Source organism: Triturus cristatus, chromosome 2_2, assembly GCF_964204655.1.
Source record: "Triturus cristatus chromosome 2_2, aTriCri1.1, whole genome shotgun sequence".
Lineage (NCBI taxonomy): Eukaryota > Metazoa > Chordata > Amphibia > Caudata > Salamandridae > Triturus > Triturus cristatus.
The window spans coordinates 1091789449-1091814293 of NC_140582.1; the positions used below are offsets into that span (position 1 = coordinate 1091789449).

The following is a 24845-nucleotide window of genomic DNA, read 5'->3' on the forward strand; positions in this document are numbered from 1 at the left end:
ACAGCCGCACACATCCCTCTCTACAGTGGTGGAACATAACTTGTCCAAAGGGCGGCCGTTCCTAGAGCCTCTTCCACAGATAGTGCTGACAACAGACGCATCACTCACAGGATGGGGAGCCCATCTCCTCGGGCACACCACTCAGGGCAAATAGACCACTCAACAGAAAGTGCTCCATATCAAGTACCTAGAACTACTAGCAGTATTCCTAGCACTAAAATCCTTCCAACTACATGTACAGAACAAGGCCGTCCTCATCCGGACGGACAACATGACAGCCATGTATTACATACAAAAACAAGGAGGCACTGTACTGTAGCTGTCCCACCCCGCACAGAACATTTGGAGATGGGCCATTCCTCAGAACATATACCTACTTGCAGAACACCTTCCAGGAGTTCACAATCAGATAGCCGATCTGTTAAGTCGACAAACACAACAGATCCACGAATGGGAACTACATCCCCAAGTTCTACTACCCTTTTTTCAAAAATGGGGCCAACCAGACATAGATCTGTTCGCCACACACGAAAACGCAAAATGCCCAACCTTCGCCGCCAGGTTTCCCCACCCGCAGTCAAAGGGCAATGTGATATGGATGAACTGGTCAGGCAGATTTGCGTACGCTTTTCCGCCTCTTCCACTAATTCCACTAGTAGTACTCGGGCAGCAGTCTCTCAAACTTATCCTAGTAGCTCCCACATGGACACGCCAGCTGTGGCTCACAACACTACTGGAACTCTATCTAGTTCCGCACCAAAAACTGCATCTCTCCCCGTCCTTAATAACCCACAACCATGGAGAGATCAGACATCCAGATCCAGGTCAACTGGATCTGGCTCCTGAAGTCCTAGTGTTCGGTTACCTTAACCTGCCACCAGACTGCATGAACATTATAAAAGAAGCCAGAAGGCCTACTACTAGAGCTTGCTACGCTGCAAAATGGAAAAGATTTGCCATTTACTGCACTAACAATAATGTACACCCACTGGATGCATCCATCCAGAACATCATTTGCTACTTACTACACTTGCAAAGATGTAATTTAGCATATTCATCCATACGTCTCCACCTAGCAGCATTAGCTGCTTACTTACAAAATCGACAACAACTGTCACTCTTTAGAGTCCCTGCGATCAAAGCCTTCATGGAAGGACTTAAAATAATTATTCCTCCCAGATTACCACCCTCTCCAGAGTGGAATCTGAACATTGTTCTTAGTAGGCTCATGGGACCCCCATTTGAACCTCTACATAAATGCGAACTACAGTTCCTCACCTGGAAAGTAGCTTTCCTTATCGCAAGCACATCACTTAGAAGGGTAAGTGAGATCCAGGCTTTAACCATACAAGAACCATTCTTACAATTACATCGTAAAAAAGTGGTTCTTAGGACAAATCCAAAATTCCTTCCAAAAGTCATATCTCCTTTTCATCTTAGCCAATCAGTAGAGTTACCAGTGTTCTTTCCAAACCCAGACTCTGTAGCGGAAAGAGCTCTCCACACCTTAGATGTTAAGAGCCCTTCTTTACTACATTGACAGAACTAAATCTTTCCGCAAAACAAAACAATTGTTTGTAGCTTTCTCTCCAACACATAAGGGCAACCCCATCTCCAAATCTGAGATTGCTAGGTGGATATTTAAATGTATCCAAATATGCTACCAGAAAGCTAAACGCACACTAACCGTTCCCCCCCCTAGAGCGCATTCCACACGCAAACTAGGGGCTTCCATGGCATTCTTAGGGAGCATTCCCTTCTAGGGCAGCCACATGGTCTACAACACACACCTTCACTAAACACTATTGTGTTGATGTACAAGCAGAGCAACAAGCTTCTGTGGGCCAAGCGGTCCTTAAAACTTTATTTCAAACTGCTGCAACCGATACAGGTGACCACCGCTAGGGGCGATACTGCTATATAGTCTATGCTAGTGTGTGATCTGCAGCTCATATGCCTTGAACGGAATATGCTACTTACCAGTATGCATCTGTTCTTGGCATGTAGAGCTGCAGATCCACACACGCCCACCCACCTCCCCGGGACCTGTATCTGTTCCAACTTTATCTTACTTAGATATCACACATGAACATCTCTTTCTCTTCTACTAACTCCATCATTTCCCATCATGGCGAAAAACAATCTAACGATGGAGTTGATGCCCATGCGCACTATCGTCCAAGGGAGGAGTCACCTATCTCGTGACTACAAAAGACTTCTTCCAAGACAACAACAACGTGCAAGCATCCGAGCCCAACACCAGATGGCGATCTATGCTAGTGTGTGGATCTGCAGCTCTACATGCCAAGAACAGATGCATACTGGTAAGTAGCATATTCCTTCTACCCCACACACTGACAACATTGTCTATAGTGAATTCAGAGTCAAATCAGTCATTATGTGCACTCTCTAAGTGCGGCCTTTGTTCCTATTACGCAAGAACAACATTATATTTACATTAACTCAAACACAGGAGAAGGTTTTGTACAAAACACATCCTGAAGTCATGTGTTTTCGAGGTCCTCTTATATGTGATAATAAATAACAAGCATTTGCAATGCAATAGGTCTCGCATTATTAAAGTTTGAGCTATTGCCATTGCTTAAATAATGCAACACCAATAGCTCCAACTTTAATAATGCGAGACCTATTGCATTGCAAATGCTTGTTGTTTTTGGGTCCTATGATTATGCTGCCTCAATACTCTATGGGCCATGTCGGATCCTTTCAGTCTATGACTGGAAGTTTTAAGATGAAGGTCATTTAGCTCCTGGAACTTGCTAATAGAGTTATCTCAGTTGGTTTCTTCATTAGCACACAAGAAAGTCCTTGTACCGGTAGGCGGGTCTTTCCATCCTTAGACGCTTACGCCTCTCAGCTTGCTGAGTGTGGGTACGGACATCTTGAGTGTGTATCTGAAGCGAGATTGGTGGCGAATGAGGGGAAAAAAAAAAGTTGCTATATATATGTGTTTAGGCAGAAGAAGAAAATTATTCAGGTGAGTAAAGCTTTTAAATAGGAACATTTTTCAGTTCAAAAAGTCAACACAGTGCAATTTCTGAGTTCTGTAGTATTCATGATAATGTAAAAATCATATGCGATTTATAGGTTTTTGCCATCGACTTACGGGACCCTTCTCCAGGAGTTAAGGTGAGTACTGGGCAAGGTCCAAGGCAGCAACAGCAGAACACCACCAGCTGTACTAGGGCAGCTGGGGACAGAGGAGCCAAACCGCATTGGGTTCCCAAAGCTACACAATGGAAAACAATCATGGTAGAAAGAGGCTACAGGAGGGGACTGGGGAACCAGTCTGGGGAAACCAACAATTGACTTAGGTTCTTGCTATATCTGAAAGAAACACGTTAGTTAGATTCCTCACCTTAGAATATCCCCAGGCGTCAGACTGGATCCGGAAGATTTTTCGTCAGCAATACCCCTTGCTGACGTCGTCTGCGGCTCCGCGTCCGTCGTCGGCGTCGTGCGCCGGAATGACGTCGTCGGAGTACTTAGACGCCGCCCTCGCGCGCTGACGTCAGTTCTTCTTTTTTCCGCGCCAGTAAGCGCAGATCCGGGAGAGCTACCCCTTTTAGTCTTTTTTGACTAAACCCTTTTTTGATCACTTTTGATCCTTGTCTGTCGACATCTGGTGCCGGTAGGATGCCTGGGTTCAAGGCTTGCGAGGATTGCCATCGACTGATGTCGGTGACCGATCACCACCGCCGGTGCCTCTACTGCTTAGGCCCCGACCACGACGCGGAGTCGTGCTCCGATTGCCAGGCCCTGACTTCGAAGGCTCGGCGGGAGCGGTCCCGCAAGCTTCTCGAGCTTCGCCACTCGGCTCCACGTCGTGCGCGATCCCGGTCCAGGAGGAGGTCCAAGGATCGCTCGCGGAGCCCTAGCCGACGCCACCATCGATCGTCGGGCTCCAAGTCGTCGAGTAAGTCCAAACGCTCTAAGAAGTCCAAGAGGCGACATCGCTCTTCGTACTCCCCTCGCCGGTCGCGCGACTCGGCCGAGGGTCCGGGTGGTTCCACCCCCGCGGCTCCGGCGGAGCCGCAGGCGCCGCGCCCGTTCCCATACCCTCCGGTCCCTGGGACTAACGCGACGCCGGCGGAGGTCAGTGCCTTCCTCTCGGCCATGAGGAGCCTGGCCCCGCCGTCGACGCCCGCTGGCGCGCCTTCGGGCCCCGCGGACTCGACTGGGCGACCTTGCCTGCCGGCGGCTTCGGCCCCGGCGCCGTCGACGACTCCGGTCTCGACGCCGCTGGTCCCCGCGGGGCCCATGCCTGGGCCCCCGCCGACGCCGGTTGACCTAACCACTCCTCCACCGGCGCCGGCGAATGAACCACCGGCGCCGCCGGCGCAGACGCCTACACCTCCGGTGCCGCCGACGCCTTCGGTGCCGACTCCGGACGACGTCCAACCCCAGTTTAGCCCTATTCCGGACCCGGCGCCGCACCGGCGTCGACCGACGCCGCGTCCGGCGCCGCTTGAGACCTATCATCTCTACAGTCCGGCTCCGATCATTCCTCCTGTTTATCAGGAATCGGACGACGGGGGCGACTGGGAGGGGTTCGAGGACCCTATGGCTGTTCAGTCGCAGCTTTCACAGGACTGGGCAGATGAACTGGGGGAGGCCAGTGGTCTGGATACCTCGCCAGACACTGGATTCACTTCTCCTCCGACTGTGGCTTCGGAGGAGGGTGCAGCATTTTCTGTGGTGCTGCGCAAGGCGGCCGCAGCCCTTGGGCTCGAGCTGCCTGCCGTGGCTGTGAGGACTAACATCCTCACTGAGGTGCTTCAAACCGCAGCAAGCTCCACTGAGCCTCTGCTGCCGTTCAATGAGGCCCTCACTGACGTTCTGCAGGGCACCTGGTCCAAGCCCTCCACAGTTCCTCCTGTGGATAGGAACGTTGCCAGGCGCCACCGCCCTGCTCCGGGCGACCCCAGTTTCCTGTCCCAACACCCCACCCCGAGAGTCTGGTTATCCAGGCGTCTACCTCCCAATCCTCCTTCCCGACCGCTCCGCCGGACCGGGATTCCAAGAGACTCGAGCAGTTTGGCAAGAAACTGTTCTCGTCCCTTAGTTTGGGCCTGCGGTCTTTGAACACCGCCTGTCTCTTGGACCGTTATTCCCATTCTCTGTGGGATACGGTGGAGGACGTGCTGCCCCTGTGTCCGGAGGAGGTCCGGACACGTCTTACCCAGGCTTTGGCCGATGGGAGGGATGCAGCGCGGCACGCCATACGATGTGGGCTTGACACCACCGACTCGCTGGGTCGGGCGATTTCCACCACGGTGGCACTCCGCCGCCACGCCTGGATGCGGTCCACGTCATTTTCCGGGGATGTCCAGAACACCCTCATGGACATGCCCTTTGATGGCACTCGCCTGTTTGGTGAGAAGGCGGACAGTGCGCTGAACCGCTTTAAGGACTCCCGGGCTACGGCCAAGTCCTTGGGCCTCTCGGCTCCGCGGGCGCACACCTCCGCTTTTCGCCCCTTTCGTGGCCAAGGAAGGGGCGCCTCCTCACGTCCGCCCAGCCACCAGCCGCAGAACCAACCTGCGCGCGGACGTGGTTTCCGCCGTGGCGGATCTGGAGGACGACGTGGTCAGCCCACATCCACCCCGGCAGCATCCGCCTCAAAGCCTTCCTAGTCCGAGCTTTCAGGCCCATTCCACGCCAGTGGGCGGCAGAGTTCGCCATCACCTGCTCCACTGGCGGTCCATTACATCGGACAGGTGGGTGCTGCAAATCGTCCGAAGGGGCTACTCCCTCCCCTTCGAGACGACCCCTCAAGCCATGCCACCGCAGCACCACCGTATCTCGGGGGATCACTTGAATCTTCTCCGCGAGGAAGTTTCGGCCCTCTTGGCCAAGGGGGCCGTCGAGCGCGTTCCGAGTCCAGAAGTAGGTCGTGGTTGTTATTCCCACTACTTTCTGGTTCCCAAGAAGGGCAAAGGGGGCCTACGCCCCATCTTGGACCTCCGGAACGTCAATGCCTTCCTCCGAAAGGAAAGGTTCAAAATGTTAACCTTGGCTCAGGTTCTAGCTGCCCTAGACCCCGGAGACTGGATGGTAGCGTTGGACTTGCAGGACGCATACTTCCATAATCCCCGTCCTGCCGGCCCACCGGCGTTACCTGCGGTTCACGGTGGGCCAAGAGCATTTTCAGTTTACCGTGCTCCCCTTCGGCCTCACCAGTGCCCCTCGGGTGTTCACGAAAGTGATGGCGGTGGTCGCAGCTCATCTGCGCAGATCAGGGGTTCCAGTCTTCCCCTATCTCGACGACTGGTTGTTGAAGGCGGGCTCGCCCCAGGCAGTCGTCTCCCACCTCCAGACTACGGCGGATCTCCTGCATTTGCTGGGATTTTCCATCAACGTTCCGAAGTCACACCCGAGTCCCTCTCAGAAGCTCCTCTTCATCGGAGCAGTTCTCGATTCGGCGCAGTTCCGGGTCTATCCACCGGAACAGCGGGTCCGGGATATACAGGCCCGGATTCCCATCTTTCGGCCTCTATCCTGGGTTTCGGTCAGGCTAGTGTTGCGGCTTCTGGGGCTGATGGCCTCCTGCATCCTACTAGTGCATCACGCCAGGCGGCGCATGCGGGCTCTGCAGTGGGACCTGAAGTTTCAGTGGGCCCAGCATCACTGCAACCTGTCCGACCATGTCTTGATCTCGGAGGGCACTGCACAACAGTTGCAGTGGTGGCTCACGGACCGCGATTGGGTCATGGGCAGGAGCCTCTCCCTTCCCCAACCGGAGCATGTCGTAGTGACGGATGCGTCCCTCCTGGGCTGGGGTGGCCATATGGGAGAGGCGGAGATCAGAGGCCTCTGGTCTCCGGCGGAGTCTCGTCTCCACATCAACCTGTTGGAGTTGAGAGCGATCCGACTTGCACTGAAAGCCTTCCTTCCCTCTGTCAGGGGCAGTGTCGTGCAGGTGTTCACGGACAACACCACCGCCATGTAGTATTGCAACAAACAGGGCGGGGTGGGGTCGTGGACCCTTTGTCAGGAGGCTCTGCGCCTCTGGACGTGGCTGGAACACCAGGGCGTCACCCTAGTGGTTCAACATCTGGCGGGCTCTCTGAACGCCAGAGCGGACGAACTCAGCCGCCGGTGCATGATGGATCACGAATGGCGTCTGAACTCCGAAGTGGCGCAAGGTCTCTTTCAGCAGTGGGGAGAGCCTTGGTTAGATCTATTCGCCACCGAAGAGAACGCGCAATGTCCGCAGTTCTGCGCGTTGGAATTTCCAAGGCGGCATTCGCTCGGCGACACTTTTCGTCACGAGTGGAGTTGCGGTCTGTTGTACGCCTTTCCGCCTATACCACTTCTGCCCAGAGTGCTGAAGAAGATCAGGCACGACCGGGCCCAAGTCATCTTGGTGGCTCCGGATTGGGCACGAAGATACTGGTATCCCGAGCTACTCAGTATGTTGACCGATCCCCCGATACGTCTGCCCCTTCGGGAGGATCTTCTGTCGCAGCAGCAGGGGACGGTCCTCCACCCGAACCTGTCCAGCCTCCACCTCCATGCGTGGAGATTGAGCGGCGGCAGTTGATGCCATTTGACTTGCCTCCTGAAGTCTGTGATATCATTCTGGCAGCCAGGCGTCCCTCCACAAAGACGGTATACGCCTGCCGGTGGAACAAATTTGTGGCATGGTGCACAGCAAAGGCTGTGGATCCCCTTTCCGCCCCTCTTTCTGAGGTTCTCCTCTTTCTTCTTTCTCTGGCCCGGCAGGGCTCTGCCCTGGGCACCCTGAAAGGTTATCTTGCTGCCATCTCCGCCTTCTTGCGGCTTCCTGATCAGCCTTCTCTTTTCAAGTCCCCTGTGGTTACACGCTTTCTAAAAGGCATTACTCACACGTTCCCTCCTGTCCCTTTTGTAATGCCTCAGTGGGACTTGAATCTGGTCTTGACATTCCTGATGTGCGCTCCCTTCGAGCCTCTTCACAATTGTCCTCTTCGTCTTCTGACTCTTAAGACTGCTTTTCTGGTAGCCATCACCTCGGCTAGACGGGTGAGTGAGCTCCAAGCTTTATCTTCAAAGCCTCCTTTTCTCTCTGTTCATCCGGACAAGGTTGTCCTTCGGCCTCGTCCTTCCTTTCTTCCGAAAGTGGTGACTCCATTTCATCTTGGGCAGTCTGTTACCTTGCCCACCTTCTTTCCGCCTCCGCATCCTTCCAAAGAGGAAGAGAGGCTCCACCGTCTGGACCCAAAACGTGCGCTCTCCTTTTATCTGGACCGCACAAAACAGTTCCGGGTGGACGACCAGCTTTTTGTTGGGTACGTGGGCGCTAAGAAGGGGAAAGCTGTGCACAAACGGACCATCTCTCGGTGGGTCGTTTTGTGTATCAAAATTTGCTATTCTTTGGCAAAAAAGGACCCTCCTGTTGGGCTGCGCGCCCATTCTACTCGGGCCACAGCGGTTACTACTGCTTTGGGACGGGGAGTCCCTTTGCAGGACATCTGTCAGGCGGCGACGTGGGCTTCGCTGCACACGTTTGCCAGGCATTATTGCCTAGACAGCCAAGTCCGGAGGGATGGCTTCTTTGGCCGTTCTGTCCTCCAGGACTTTCTGGTGTGATCTTGGTTCGCAGACCCACCACCGGGGATGGTATTGCTTGGGTATCTATTCTAAGGTGAGGAATCTAACTAACGTGTTTCTTTCAGATGAACAAGTTACTTACCTTCGGTAACGATGTATCTGTAAGAAACATTAGTTAGTTAGATTCCTCACCGACCCACCCATCCTCCCCGTTCTGCGAACTGACATCTAGGGTTAAGGTTGTCCTTTTCAGGCCCCTAGATTTTATTTTTTGGCACCAGTGTCTGTCTTTGCATGGCTCTGCGTTCCTGGCGCGGAAAGCTATGTACAAGAACTGACGTCAGCGCGCGAGGGCGGCGTCTAAGTACTCCGACGACGTCATTCCGGCGCACGACGCCGACGACGGACGCGGAGCCGCAGACGACGCCTAGCGACGCGCAAGGGGTATTGCTGACGAAAAATCTTCCGGATCCAGTCTGACGCCTGGGGATATTCTAAGGTGAGGAATCTAACTAATGTTTCTTACAGATACATCATTACCGAAGGTTAGTAACTTGTTCGTTGGGCAATGTGGGGGACACCATTGGTCCTCTTCTCCTTGAGACGGGGCGTCCAGGTGAAATGGGTCTTTGGGGTTTCTGGTTTCTCTGTCTGACAACGCTCACATTTGAGTGAGGTGGCCTGCAAACAGAGGCTGCAGGTGGTGTCAGGTAGTGGAGTCACTCCACAGTGTACTTGGTACCTTGAGGGCCACGCTGACACCATTAGCCATTCGACACGGGCTTGGGTGCAGTGGTGCTTGATGGCATGGGGTTTTGGCAGGGCTGGAATACTCTTTGCCTTTCTTTGGCTGTTCTGCCGATTTCAGGAGACAGTTCTGCTGTCCCTTGGGAGGTATTGGTTCCTGGGCGAAGGCTGGCAGGTCTCCTGGACTTTGGGTACTGAACAGCTGCAGGACAAGTCGACTTTTGGTGCAATAGGCAAAGTTAGCTGGCATGGTTGGAACCAAGTCAGTTGCTGGATCTTCTGTTCTCGCTGTGCAACTCTTCTCGTCGGTCTTCTTTCTTCAGGTCGTCAGGATCTGCTCTTCTGGTGCCAGGGGCTCACCTAAATACTGAATTTCAGGGACATTAGGGGAGTGTAGGGTAGTAGCCAATGGGCTATGTACCCTTGTTGTCACTACACCCCTTATATGACCATTTCCTGTTGGTAGTAGGCATAACCCTGTCCCAGAATTCCTAAGTATGCTATCACAAAGATGGCTACTTCTGAAAAGTCGTGTCCACTTCAGTTTAGCCCACCTCTGCTAATTTCCCCACCTGTCCAGGTTCCAAAGGAGCTCTGGACAAAGGAGTTGGCTTCCTCTCCTGTGAGAGGGAGCCAGAATAGCCTTTCAAAGGCAGCAGTTCTTTGAAGCTTGCAGCCTAGGAAGACTAATCAGCAGGTCATCATGTGGACGACCCTCTTCCCTGACCGGCCTTTGTTCTGACCTCCTAGGGTGAGAGCCTTTGCTCTCAGGAGACCCAGAACAGTGTCTCAAGTGGTAGGCTGGCAGAAACCAGTCTGGGAACACACCGGAGGCTGATAGGTTTTCAGGGGTACCTCTAAGGTGCCCTCTTGGTGCATCCCTTGGTAAATCTACCATTGGAGTCAGTGTGGGTTTACCAATACAAGATGTTTGATACCAAACAACCCTATTTTCAGCGAAGTCATCATATAGCTGTGTAACTCGTTTTCACCAGTGTCCAGCACATGTTGGCTTCCTTGTCCACTTGCACTAGCAGTAATAGGACTGACCAGTGCCGCGGCATATCTGCTCATGCAGGTAGGCCCTCATTTGTAATATTCAGCACCCTGCCTTAGGGCTGTCAGGCCTGCTGTAGGTGTGACTTACAAATATTACATGCAATGTTAGGGAACATGGCACACTGGGATGTGTGACATGTTGTGTTTTCACTTTTGTCTGCACCAAGACACGCAGCCTGCAAAGGCAGTCTTGCATGTCATTGGTGTGTGGTCCCTTGGGGTGGCACAATTTGTGCTGCCGCCCTTAGGGACCCTCTTTAGCACCTCAGGCCCTAGGTGCCGGGGGTCCCGTTTACTAGGGACTTACAGAGGGTGCTAAAGGTTTTGGAAATTAGGGTAACAATTGTACATTTTTGGAAAAGAGCCCTAGCACTGGGACCTTGTTAGCAGGAACCCAGTGCACTTCTAGTCAAAATTAGTTTCCAGGCAAAAAGTGGCGGTGAACCTGTCAAAAAGGGCTACTTTCCCACAGCCGCAATGCCACGGGCAAATACTTGCACAGAGGATGTTTTTATATGTTGACCAACTTTTAAGGAAGAGTTCCTTAACATATTTCAAAAAGAGATCAGGACAAAATATAAGTATTGAAAGAGGCTTCTCAATGGAGGGCATTGTAATGTACTCAACAGGTGACCTTATATTTTTATCATGCAGTAGTTGTAGAAACCTATAATGTCCGCCTCAAACCGAGTGAGAGGAATCCACTTTTATTAGAATTGTCAACTCCTGTGCCGGGGGCAAAAACTATTCTGCCTAAAATGATATAGCAAGCTAAAGAGGTATTCACTAAACCAGCTACAACAAGGGCAGTAACACTGAGAATTAAGAGGACGTAAAAACCATCTTCTAGGACCCATAATATATCGGGGGTCATATCGAACCATACAACTGTCAACTGAAAACAAAAAGTCTTACAATCCTCTTTCCCAAGGTCCACCCCTGGATAAAGACTGGCATTTAAAAGCTGCAGGGCGAAAGATGGAAAAGACAGTGATTCGGTGGTGGATTGCAAATTTAGATGCATTGCTTAGCAGATATGGGCAAAGAGACAACCAACAGTGGGCAAAGAGGGAAAACCTAATACATGCTCTTCCAGAAATAAATCAAAAAAACAAATAAATGTGGTTGAAGGCAGCAGAACTATCTTCAACACGTTTAAAATCTACTTTACATTCTGGCACTGCTTCAAGAAAACTTTCAACAAATACAGTTATAAAAAGGTGTGCCAGATTGAGCATACCTGGGTTTTAACTGGTAATGGGAAAATATCACGGAGAAGCCTTATGTGGAAAAGATTTATTTGGCCCGACAACAGTTTCTACATTACAAATATTGAACATAGCAAATAAACCAGAGGGGTAATTGAGGGCATTGCAAAGTTGATTGTATAGGAAAGAAACACCAAGTATTAGAAGCGGTCTAAGTTATTCTTCCTATACGCTCCAAGGACATTGCTTGACTACATTTTGCCTAGTAACTCAGCAAAGGGAAAGGAATTTGATTAAAAGTCCATTAATTATCCTACTGTCTATGATATGCAGAATCAAAAGGTATGAGAATCCACAAGTTTAGTCTGTTATTCCCAGCAGGCTCTGATATTTGGGAATTCTATATGGAGATCTTTTTGAAGGACTGTCCTATGATATGTGGAAAGAAATGTTTCAAATAGGGGACTATTGAAAACACCTTACCAAAGATATGATCTATGGTCGCAGATCACTCTATCCTAACACACTGCTCGTAGTTTGTGTTGCTGTGGATAAGCATGCTCTGCATAATCCTGTCATCTATGTTTGAGCTCGGGCGTTTTCAAGTTGAAGAAAACCAGTCACAAAGCATATGGTGATTGCTTCCTTAGTCAGCAATGCGCATGGTCCCTAAACTCTATTTTAAATATTTTTTCCGCCATCTGATTCGGACGTGTACAGCCGGCACTCTGAATTCGATGCATTCTCTACGCTTCTGTTTGGGACCAACTGGTCTGTTCGACCTTAATATGTGTAAAATACAGCTGTCTATACCTTTTCTCTGAAACCACATCGGCAGGAGCCTGATCTGGCATCGACTCTTAAACAGCCAGGGCCTCTTGCCCCTCGTATTTGATGAATTTCTGGATGCGTATTTACATAGGCTGAAGGACGTCGTTTCATAAGTCTTCATTGTCATGCATACTTTCCATGGACTGACCAACAGGTGTGTATCGTTTGCCTGTCTCTTGACCATGAAGTATACAAATAGGGTAGACCCAATAAACCCTTGGAGGCTTGGGTGAATTAAATAATAATAAATGAAAGCTGCCTACAAGGGGTTTTATTTCAAAAAAATTAATGATTAGTTATTCTGAAATTATTTAACGAGTGAGTCTAGTTAGATCATGCACCCAATTGCCATCTGACCACATCAATTAATGAACATAAGAAACACACTCCCGTGTTTCTGTGTTTCTTATGTTCATATGTAACATACCTCAAGTCCGCTCGCAGCCAAAGATCCTTTCAACGCCAATGACAAAGCCAGTCTCCGCTTCAGCACCAAAAATGTAATTGGTGCCTTAGACACAGTCTAATCTGAAGACCCCTTGGTCCAGAAGCCATTGATGTCGAAACCATTGGTGCTGACGACTCCCTCCATGGAGGGCTTCGACAACTCTGAGCAATCAATCCTTCAACCAATCCTTCAACCACTTCAGGAGGAATTGGATGCAAAACAAAACGTTTGTTTCTATTTCCATCCTGGCAAGATCTCCACAAGACTGCCTCCCAACCCTGCCGAAAGTTTACCTCCTAAGAGGAAGCCCACCTTCGAAGAAGAACTTCTTCGTAATGCTTCAGAGCCTCTTGTTTCCAAGCACAAGAAACGGAAGGACAGGGGCACTAGCCCTATCCCATTTGTGTCTCCACCTCTTCCTCTGCATCCTCCTCCATCTTCTCCTTCACAACCACCCAACACTTCACCACTTCCATCCTCAGCAGGGGGTACCCCTCGCTCATCATATGGCCTTGGCAGGTCCCTCTATCCTGTTGCCCACGACAACGCACCATTTGATCCAGTGCCCACTAACTACACGTGGGATAACTATGATATGTTTCATTTAGGTACCCAAATATAGGCTCAGGTAGTCACCTATCACCTATATTCTCCCCTACCATTACACTACATAACGGTTCTTGGGACTGACCTCTTGCCTAGTTACAGTACTGCTGACAGGACGTGGGGGTTTTCCCTGAAAACTAGCCTCATCCATTATGCATGAGGATTCTAGTAAACTCAGCAGGACTACATCCTCCTGCATAATAACTATGTAGAAGGGTCATTCCTTCCTTCATCCTAAGTCCGACATGACACAGCAAGGTAAAAACCCCTGAGTGTACCGCTTTGGGTATATAAACACCATATCTTGCTGAGGTAGACAGAGGAGAAATAGGACTTCAATGCTGACACACTGACGCGAGACGCTGAGGTTCCTGCACGCAGACACTCCAGCTCACAGTGGTTTGACATCCCTTGCGGGGTGTCCATCTCGAGACCAAGACGGGGTCCCACAGTCTCACTTCAGGTAATGGGGTTGACTTTATCTTAGAGCGTTTCTTAGCTGCACACCTACATACATGCTAGGTACACTTGGGTACATCTACTTAGGGTCGCATCGTAGGAGTACGCATTTTATTGTCATGTATTTTAATACCTGCCTGTATTCATTGTTTTAGCACTAAGGTAGAAATCTACCATCCTTTTACTCAGTTGGTGCTTATAATCATTTATATCTGTTTCTGTCTTATGGTTGTTTCAGCACACCTATTTTACACTAGAATGATGCTGGTTCAGTAAATGCTTATTGGAAAAACGTCCCCACCATTTAGTCTGTGTATCTCTCTGAGACAAAGTGAGCCTGAGTGACTGAGCGAAAAGTATCACACTGTTAACCCGATCCCTGATGGGACAGAGTTGTCATGTTCGATAGTTGCCAAGAACTATTCTCTCCTTGATAAGAGGGGTTTCTAGTGGCACTGTGAGCTAGCTGGTATACAGGCAAACGCACCCGGTGGGGGTGTCTGGAATCAGTCTGGACACCAATCCCACAGTCTATGTTGTCTAAACGCGCAGATCCTGTTTAGGTTTCTAGGAACTACACAACAATATCAGTTACAAGCCTCCCTAGCCCCGGGGATTCAGGAATGGATTACTATCCAGTCAAGCCGTTTGCCCCAGTCGATACAACCACATATCACAAGGTTGTACGGAAGGTTGCTGCTTTCCACAAAGTGGACTGGCATGTCCTTCACTAGGATGATGATTTCCTCATGGAGACTTTACATCGGAAAGGACAGTCTAATTTCTGCCCATGCTTAAGTGAAAGCTAAAATTGCCCACAGATCGCTTTAAAGAGCCAGTCAAGGTCAAGGGTGACCACTAGGATTGCGAAGGTTCTGGCGGTAGCCAAGACCTTTTGGTTTTTACTAAAATTATATGCGTAGTATAATTATAGGGACTTTCAGCCAGCCCTCTTCTTCATCGGTCTGTTATTGTGTCAATCACATTTTTGGTCCGGCCTCCACGCCATGGGGCAATGTCAGCCCACTTCAGCCATTGGCTAACGTTGCTGTGAGTGACTGCATTTTGGCCTTTCACAAAATGTTTCCACACACCATAGGTTCCTTAAGTTCCAGGGAGTACAATGGTATTGTTTACTATTCACCAATGTTTCCCTTTTTTTCTCGCAGCAGCATCCCCAACAATAAATCCATGTAAAAACCACGGCAAAACAGCACCCCTATTGGCTTTACCATTTTTTTTTATTTAGAGACGTAGATATAGAAGAGTTCTCTGCATTGGACATTGTATTGGAAGTTTCTCAATTTACCTGTTGCGGCACAGCACAGCATTTTTCCAGACCTAATCGTTATATAAGAAAAATATAACGGAATGCTAAAGAGATTGGAAATGCCAATTGGGCAAAATATGAAATAAACATATAACTTAATAAAATAAGTACAATTGTCAAATAGCTGTATTAGATTGCCAGTTTAGGATTAATGGCATTGTTTACAGCAGAGATCTGCTAGGAAGTATGATGTGTCAGCGTAATGGAGGGAGGATTCTCTTTCTAACTATTCAGTTATGCCACTCCTCATCAACCTCTGATTCTACAGCAGCCCTCCTTCCCCTGCATTGCGAGTGATGGGGACAGGTCAATGATAGCTGCTGCTCCTCAATCCATTATCATCTCAGGCTCTGAGTCTTATTGTCCTTTCCATCACTTGAGTTTCACCCGTTAGTCCATTCTGCCAAGTCGGATTGAATCAGGAACAAGCCACGTAGCTTAGAGCAACTCCTTGATTCACAGCTATTAATGCTTTTCTGCTCCTCTTGCATCTCTTTGTCTCCTCTTCTTCCAGTGTCGCTCAAAGAGGCTTTGTTGGAAAAGAACACCTTTTAATATGTATTGTATTGCTTGACACAGTACTTTTTGTACTCTTTGTTCTTAACACTTTTAGGAATTCTAGCCTTTTTTTAATTTCATTGTATTTACTTATTTCAGATTGAAGTTGATCTAGGTAAGAAATGTTGGTACCATTCAATATTTGCATGCCCAATTCTGCGCCAGCAAACAACAGAGAACAATCCACCAATGAAACTTGTGTGTGGGCACATCATCTCCAGGGATGCTCTCAACAAAATGTTTAATGGAACCAAGTAAGTATGAAACAAGTCAATCAGCAACAGAAATGGCGAAAATAAGAATAGCAACCCTAACCACCATTGAAAAGTATTAAAAAAAAAAAATAATAAACTAATCTGTTTAGTTTGTTTTCTACTGGCCGTTAATGCTTGCATTGAATTTGCAACCAAAGGTGTGGGGTAGCGCAGCACAACACAACATAGCAGTTTCTGATAAAAGAGCTATAGGAGCACTGAAGTAGTATTACAGAGGAGCCGTTCATCACCTCACCCCATGGTGAGTGAAACCACTACCGGAGATGAGGTGGTGATAACAGCCTTATTGCTATTAGCTACAGGGCAATTTTTTAAATTACTCTTCTCTCTATATGGGCCCTTGCTTGAGGCTCAAGTCTATAATTATGTGGAAGATGAATAACTGTTATTACCCACAGGTGTGGGCACTAACACATAGTTAGAACTTAGGAATGTTATTATTATTATTATTAATACTTTATAAAGCGCGACAGCTACTTCCAACGAAAGTGTCCCGGCGCTAATGTCCTGCAAACGCATGAGATTAAGCAGAGAGCGGCCTGAGCCAATCTCTAAGGTAGTCTGAATAGCCAGGTCTTCAATGCCTTTCTGAACGGGAGTTCCTTGTCAATGAGTCTGAGATCATTTGGTAAGTTGTTCCATAACATGGCAGTTTTCACGGAAAACGCACGTCCACCTGTCCTCGACTTTCTGAACCTAGGGATGATCAAAAGATTTTGTTTGCTGGATCTAAGCGTTCTAGGTGGAAGATATTTCTGCAATCTCTGCTTCAAGTACCAAGGACCTACCCCTCTAGAGGCTTTATGAGCCAACACGATGGCTTTGAACTGCACTCTTTTTACTACTGGCAGCCAATGGAGGCTTTCCAAATGAGGCGAAATGTGATACCGTAGAGGCACATTCCTCAAAAGTCTGGCTGCGGCGTTTTGGATACGCTGCATCCTTCTCATCAGGAAATCTGGGAGGCCAATGTACAGACTGTTAGCATAGTCGAGTTGGGAAATGATGAGGGCATGTTGGGAACGTTATTAAGAAAATAAACCGACTGTAGGTTTTAATCATTGCTATAGGCCTCCTGCTGTTGAAATTACTGTGTGTTAATTGACCTATCATGACTACCAAACTCTACTCAAGATATGTGGATTGCGCAGAGTGATGAGAAAGGCAGAAGCTGTGGGAAAATTGTGAGTCTCGCACTGCCTCATGCAGTGTACCACTGGAGCCATGGAAATAGAAAGGAAGTGTTGTTTGCCCTGCTCCTGTGTTTTCCACTGTCCTGCCAAATGAAGTGATGTTATTTTGCTGAGCTGCGTGAAGGGCTGTGGATTCTTTTTCTCTGCCTGCTTTGATAGTCCAGTTGATCTCTTCTAGGCAGGTAAAGTTGACGTGTGATCCAGCAGTATCTGATGAGAGGGGACAGCAGGATGTGTCACAGTTGAGGAAGAGAAGTGTTGGGGTTTTTAAGACCTCTGCTCTCTGAGCAGGTGGGTGTTAACTCGCCACTAAAGTACTGCTCTGATGTTATTGACTGACGCCTTCGGCTTAAGGCAATAATGCTGGAGAAGGCCTTTCACGGCTAGTTTACTCCACTGTAGAGGGCTATATGGCTACAAAAAATGTGTTCCGGTAAGGCGGCTCTGTCCGTTTAGTGCTAGCTACTTGATGTATGCAATGATTTTAAGGTAATTTGTTCAAATCCCCTTAAGGTAGACTCTGCCTTCCATGCTTCCAGAGTTGTTACATTGATTACCATAAATTGAATTCTAGTAACATAGGTTATTTTGAAGCGTGCTGTACAACAGGTATGTTTAATTGGCTTACACCCAATTGGCATAGGCTAACTTTGAAGTCCCTAATATGTGGTACCAGTAGTACCCTATGCCTGTAGGTTAGTGTCCCTTCAGGGACTCCAGCACTTGTTGTGCCAACCTGAGGGAGACACGGTCAACCATGGCTCCCAGTCTGCCACTGCAAGTCTGGAAGGGAAGTTTAAAACTGCTAACTCAACTTTGCAAAGGCAAAACTCCCCCTTTAATGTGTGGAAGTCATCCCTGCTGCAGGCCTAATGAGTCCTGAGGCAGGGTGCAACATATTAAACTAGCATTGGCAAAGTCAATGGGTCTCACCTATGCAAGAGCTATTGGCTTTGTTAGTAAGTTCTAGCCATGTTGTACACCAACGTGGCTATGGTATAGCATAGCTAAAAGTTAGTGACATGGAAAAGAGTTTCGTAGAGTGGAATGACTGAGAGTGGAGTACAGTGGCATAGAGTGGAGTCATGAACACTGGAGTAGCGTAGAGTGACCTGGTGTAGAGTGCATTGACTTAAAGTGCAGTGGTGTAGAGCACCATAGGGTGCAGTGGTGAACAGTTGAATGGTGTAGAGTGGTGCAGTGGCGCAGAGTGGTGTGCTGCAGAGTGGCGTACAGTGCAGAATAAAGTGGTAGAGAAAGCAGTGTTGCAGAGTAGTGTTGTAGAGTGCAGTGGTGTAGAGAGGTGTAGAGTGCAGTGGCATATAATAGATTGTTTCAGAGTAGAGTGAAATGGTGCAGGGTAGAATGCGGTGGCATATAGTGGTGTAGACTAATTGCGTAGAGTAAAGTGGTGTAGAGTGCAGTGGCATAGAGTGGAGTAATGCAGAGTGCAGTAGCATGGAGTGCATTAGTAGCAGAGTAGAGTGCAGTAGCATAGAGTGGAGAAGATTGTTTCCGAGCAGAGTGAAGTGGCGTGGAGTGGTGCAGGGTAGAGTGCAGTGACTGAGTAGAGCGGTGTAGAGTGCTATGCCATAGAGTAAAGTGGTGTAGAGTAGATTAGAGTAGCATACAGTGGATTGGCATAGAGTGCAAGGGCATATAGAAGAGTGGTTCAGAGGAGAGTGCATTGTTGTGGAGTTGTGCAGAGTGGAGTGGCCTAGACTGGATTGCTGTAGAGTGGAGTGGTGTAAAGTAGGTTGGTGTAGAGTGCTGCAGAGTGGACTAGAGAGGTGTAGAGTAGACCTAGTGAAGTGACATAGAGTGCAGTGGCAGTGTGGAGTGGTGCAGAGTAGACTGCAGTGGCGTGGAGTGGGGTAAAGTTAAGTATGCATTGTGTGGTACTGCCATTACAGACACACACATTTTCAATTGAAATGAGCATTACATTTGCACAGACATACAGTTTTACTAATAAAACTAAACAGCGAACAAACAATGTGTAGAAATAGCATCACCTACTGTATTGATTTGTTTTTTTTCATCATATTAAAATATTTGTTTCCAACACACTTCAAAATTAACAAAAAATGTGCTTCACTTGTTCTTTGGTAATTCTGATATATTCTGAAATACTTGCACAGTTCATTTAAATGATGTTGTGTAGTAAGAAAAAACCCTTTCCTACCCCCAGTATCCAGCAAGATTGTCACTTAAATCCTCTCACTTTGATGTAAGAGAAAGAAAACACCAAGCGCTCCCGAAAGTAAACGCCTAAAAATTGGCCTCTGTCTTTGAATGCACAGCAAATGTGACCAGATAAGAACAAGATTTACAGGCCTGCTTACAGAAAAGTGCACTTGTGGAAGAATACAAGGAGAGGTAGTGTGAAAAGACTTTACTCCTTGGGAGGGATGAGCTCACGCTGGAGAGTTTAAAACAAATAAAGCCAGCGTATAGAATGCCGAAAAATGTGAGGTACAAACCACCATCCAACGGTTAGCAACGGGCAGAATGCATTCCCAAGGAAGCTTTTTGAATGTCCCCAAGTTGTCTTCAGCAAACCTTCGACCTACAGAGTGAGGTCCAGAATGCCTGGGAAGAAAGAAGCTAACTGCCTGAAAGCGATCTGGGACGACTCTGGTGCCTGTGTGCCCCTTCTGACTCGCTTTCGGGGTTGCATCCGCAGAACAAATGACCTGGAAGTGGGCTACATCTGTTGATTGCAGAGAATCCTCCAATTCCACCTTGGGAATGCACCTGTCTACAGCTCTGGTAATTACCACACTGCTTTAGCACTGTCGATCGCTGAGCTAAACTCGTTGCGCCTGGGAGCACGACCATCTAGGTCACAGCAGCCAGTTGAATTTTTAGCTCATTTGAATGGGGTGATTACCCTTAATCCAGGTTACCTCACCTATGGATCACCTATGGAATAGAGAGATTTCAGGTTATCCATCTTGTCTCTATTGATTTTAAATTAGATACTCTAAATTTCTCTAATATGTTTAGAGCTGCCATCAAAGGAGTCTCTTGTTTAGTCTGCAAAAAGACTGACTGTGAGTTCTGTGTCACTAAAATGTATTGCCCTTGCCTTGGAGGTGGATGAAATGTGTACCACCAGCGTTTCTGTTACCAGGACAAAACTCATTGTATACAGTAAAAAAAAAAAAAAACTCATATCAGGAACAGACTTACCGCTGATAAGTCTTTCAGTTCATAATACCTGCGTAGGATGTGCACACTATTGAATAAACTATCAAAGAAAATCTGATCCACCCAGAATCACTTGAATTTCAGAACAGATATGGTCCTGTCTCCTGTTATTTAATTCTTGGCTACCTTTAAGGTACAGCCCTAACTGGGTGATATTTGTAACTTGCACTACTAAACTCACACTTCTTTGATTTCCACCATAAATGTGTAAAACGAGATCAAACGCCACTGCGTCAAGCTTGGAGCACACTCTAGGTATCACATGCGCACCACCAAGTCTCATCCCAGATAGATGGCAAAGATACCGACACATCTCTCTAATCCGTGCACCTCAGAAATAGAATCCATGATCCCTCTTCTGCAAAGCACTTCATGGCTCTGACAAGAGGTAGATCCTTTCTGATTTTTCCCTGGGCCCTTCTTCCAAAAAGAGCTCCCATACTTTGGACGTGAAGGTGTGTCTGAGATTTTATGGAGCAAAGGCTAAAAAAAAAAAAACTTGAGATATGCAAAGCTGTTTGTTTTCATTTGTGGTTGCTAATACACTCATGTTTTCTACTAAGCAAACTATGTGTGGTGTCCTCTAGCATTAAATGCTGTCAGAAGCTGAACACTCCCTTCTTGGTAAACAGAGCACAATCCATCAGTGGTAAGCCAACTACTGCTGCTTCCTGAGAGATTTCCTCGTTCCAAATAGGGCAGCCGTCTAAAGATTGTTTCATATATTTTGTTTAACACTAAATTACTGATTCTGACGGGAGTAGAAAATTTGGTGGGTTACATCTCACATCCTAACCTTTTTCTTGACGTTTAAGTCCCCCCTTTTTTTTTAAAAAAAAGCTTGCTGTATGGATGTCTGTGAGATCCTCATGATAGTGAAGGAATATTTATTTACGCGTTAGCTAGTTTTCCTATAACGCATCTACGGACGTTCTCATAAATGGGTGGAATTCTGTTGATGTGAACATCTTTCTATGTTATCTGATTTATCCTGCAGTTCATAGTGGGAAAAGTGGCAGCATTTAGAATTCTTTTTTTTAAATGTATGTTTGAGGCATATGAGCTGCAGATTGTAACCAGTGCATAGATCGCCATCTGGTGATGGGCTCGGATGCTTGCACTTTGTTGTTGTCGCGGAAGAGTCTTTTGTAGTCACAAGATAGGCGACTCCTCCCTTGGACGATCGTGCGCATGGACATCGACTCCATCCTCAGATTGTTTTATTCCGCCATCGGGTTCGGATGTAACTTCTGCGCTCCGGTTCGGCACCATATTCTCCAAACCTTTTCGACGCGCAAAGTATCTAAAACTCGACGGTATTGTTTTTGATCGCGTGATCTGCGACGTGCACCTCAACTACTCGATTCCAGTCGTCGACGCGGGGCCGTTGGGCCTATCGACGCCGTTCGGGCCTACAGCTAATGGAATGGACTCCATTTAAAAAATGCCCCCAGTGTGGAGCTAAATTCCCACACAGTGACCATCACAAGTTCTGTAACCTGTGTCTCTCGCCTGAGCATGACGAGAACAATTGCCAGGCCTGCACCTCTTTTAGATCTAAAAAGACCATCCGTGATCGCTGGGCCCGACGACACATCATGCCTCAGCGAGCAGCTCTGGTACTGGTGGACATCTTCGATGAAGGCCCTGATGTCCCGGAGGAGGATTCTTAGGACCTGAAAATTGTGTCTGAATGTCCGAAGCAGACGACTCAGACGACCACATCACTCCTGGTCAACGAGTGAGTACAATTGCCCCTACCCCAACTCCACCCCAAAAAAAGAAGGCCCTGGTCAAGAGATAGCCCGCTGGCCCCGGTCGCGACCGAAAACAAGCTTCAGAAGCCCCGCCCCCGAAGATAAAGCACAAGCCTTCCGCTAGGTCGGGGCTGAGCAAACCGCATCTCAGTGTCCCGCAGGTGCCTTCGGCACCGAAGACAGGAGCGCAGCCTACTTCCAAAAAGACATCGGCACCGACCACTTCTACGCCAAAAGAATAGACATCGGACCCGAAACCAAAGCATTCGGAACCGAAAAAGATTTCTGCCTCCACAGCCAAGCCGAAGGACCCCAAACCACCCCCTAAGTCCTCGGAGTAGAAATCCAAACCCTGTTCGGACCCGACAAAATCGGCGCCGAAAGCGGTTACCGAAGATTAAGAACTTTTTCGACCGGATCCTATCGATCCAAAACAAAAAACTCTCCACATAGACCCCAAAACAGAGCATGTGGCTGCTGTTCTACACAAAAAGAGGAAGCTGGACACACCAGACACTCCTGCAGTGCCTGTAAAGAGGAATGACTGTGCCACTTCTCCTATACGACCCTATTCTCCTGTTCTTTCTCCTAAGCCGGTCTCTCCTCCATATTCTCCAGAACTTCCACCACACTCCCCACCACCAAAGGATGATGATGATTTAGGGGGTGGGGGAGGCAACAATGACCCTTTTACTGACCCTGATGACAACACAGACGTACCACAGGACGATAGTGACGATTCTGTGTGGAATTTACACATTGTTCTTACCAGGCTCATGGGTCCCCCATTAGAACCTCTACACAAATATGAACTGCAGTTCCTCACATGGAAAGTAGCTTTCCTTGTCGCAATTACTTCTCTCAGGAGAGTAAGTGAGATCCAGGCTTTAACCATACAAGAACCATTCTTACAAATACATCGCAACAAGGTGGTTCTTAGAACAAATCCACAATTCCTTCCCAAAGTAATCTCTGCTTTTCATCTTAACCAATCAGTTGAGTTGTCGGTGTTTTTCAGGTTGAGGCGGGTCAATATTTTGGACATAAAACCAAATTAGTCTGTGTGGATTAGGGTGGTTATGACTTGTACCAATCTGTTTCCCAGAGCTATGGCTAAGATTTTTGTTTCGATATTCAATAGGGAGATAGGGCGATAAGAGCTGCAGGCTGTTTGCGTTTTTCTCGGTTTATGTACGACTTATCATAGCGTTTCTAAGATCAGGGGGAAGTATACCCTGTACTTTTGCTTCTAGGATTAAAGTGAGTAGGTGGGGGCTTAGAATGTTCCTGTTTTTCTTATAGAACTCCACCGGTATGCCGTTAAGTCTGGGGGTTTTCCCCAGTTTTAGGTGTCCTATGACTGTCTGGATCTCCGTCGGAGTTATTGCCTCTGCCAACGTCTGAAATGCTTCTGTTGGGAGTGAAATCTGCCAGACATGACTCTGTCTGCTGGGTATTAGCCAGGGGCCTTGGTTTGTAGAATGCTGCATAGTAGCGAGCAAATTCATTTGCAATCTCTCGGGGTGTTGTGTATGTGTGGTCAGTGTCTGTGTCTATAGCTGCCACCCATCGGGCTTATGCCTCTTTCTTACTCAGGCAGGCCAGCAATTTCCCAGATACTCTGCGCAGAATCGTCATTTCACGTATTTGTTTAAGGTTAAGGGGCATGACTAGTTGGGCTTCTAACTGAAGGAGGCAGCATTCTATATCTTTTATTTCTTTTACTTCCTGCCTCTTATGCGCAATCATGTTTTGCGCTCTATCGCGGTCTTATAGGCCTCCCAAAGTATAATGGTGGATTCCACCGACCCGTGTTTTCTTTAAAGTATATTTCTGTGGCTGTTCTAATCTTTCTTGCCACTCCGTCTTTTAATTCCCATGCATTCAATTTCAATATTTGGCCCGAGTCGCACGTCTTCTGTCCCACGGTGAGCCAAAGTGGGGAGTTGTCAGAAAGGCCTCTGAATAGGTCTTCTGTCCATTCTAACCTTTCTATTTGTCCCGCGGGAGCAAACATAAAGTCTAATCGTAATAACACTTTGTGTGCCCCGGAGTAGCAGGATTATGTATGGGTTTGGGAGTGGTGTCTACGCCAAAGGTCGGAAATGCCCCATTGTGTCAGTAAAACGTTTCAATTGTGTCGCTGCTGGCGGTTGCGCCTGGGTCTGTTCGGTCTAATATTGGGTCCATGACATCATTAAAGTCTCCCCCTAGGATGTGGACGCTTGAGCTCAATTCCAGCAGTCTTCCGGTTAGTCTTTCTAGTGTTTGAGCCTGGAGTCGGGGAGGGGCATATACACTCATCAAGGTCATCTCTCTCCTGCCCCATGTCCCTTGAACTGCCGCCAATGTCCCATCTGGGTCAGCCCATGTACGCTCCCGCAGGCCTTAGGCCGGAGGGCACCCACCAGGTCTTCATGGAGGTTGTGTGGGGTATGGGGTCCCAGTCATTCGGGACCTCCGCTGCTCTCCGGAGCAGCCTGGAGCACCGGAAGCCGGCTTTGACCTAGTCGACGCTTTTGCCTCCAGAGGGAAACCCTCGTTGCTCCTGGTTCCGGAGTTAATCTTCCCCTGCTTCGGCTCCGGCCCACCCTTATTTCTCAGG

At 48.3% G+C, this 24845-nt stretch overlaps 1 protein-coding gene across 3 annotated transcripts in view; it reads left to right on the forward strand.

The window, feature by feature from the left end:
* The window catches only part of RMND5A (required for meiotic nuclear division 5 homolog A), a 288575-nt gene that overhangs the window by 261902 nt on the left and 1828 nt on the right, over window positions 1-24845 (forward strand). For all 3 annotated transcript variants that reach the window (XM_085642633.1, XM_085642632.1, XM_085642634.1), the window contains one exon: window positions 15902-16056. In XM_085642633.1, coding sequence (XP_085498759.1) covers window positions 15902-16056 — 155 coding nt within the window. The remainder of the gene's footprint in view (window positions 1-15901; window positions 16057-24845) is intronic.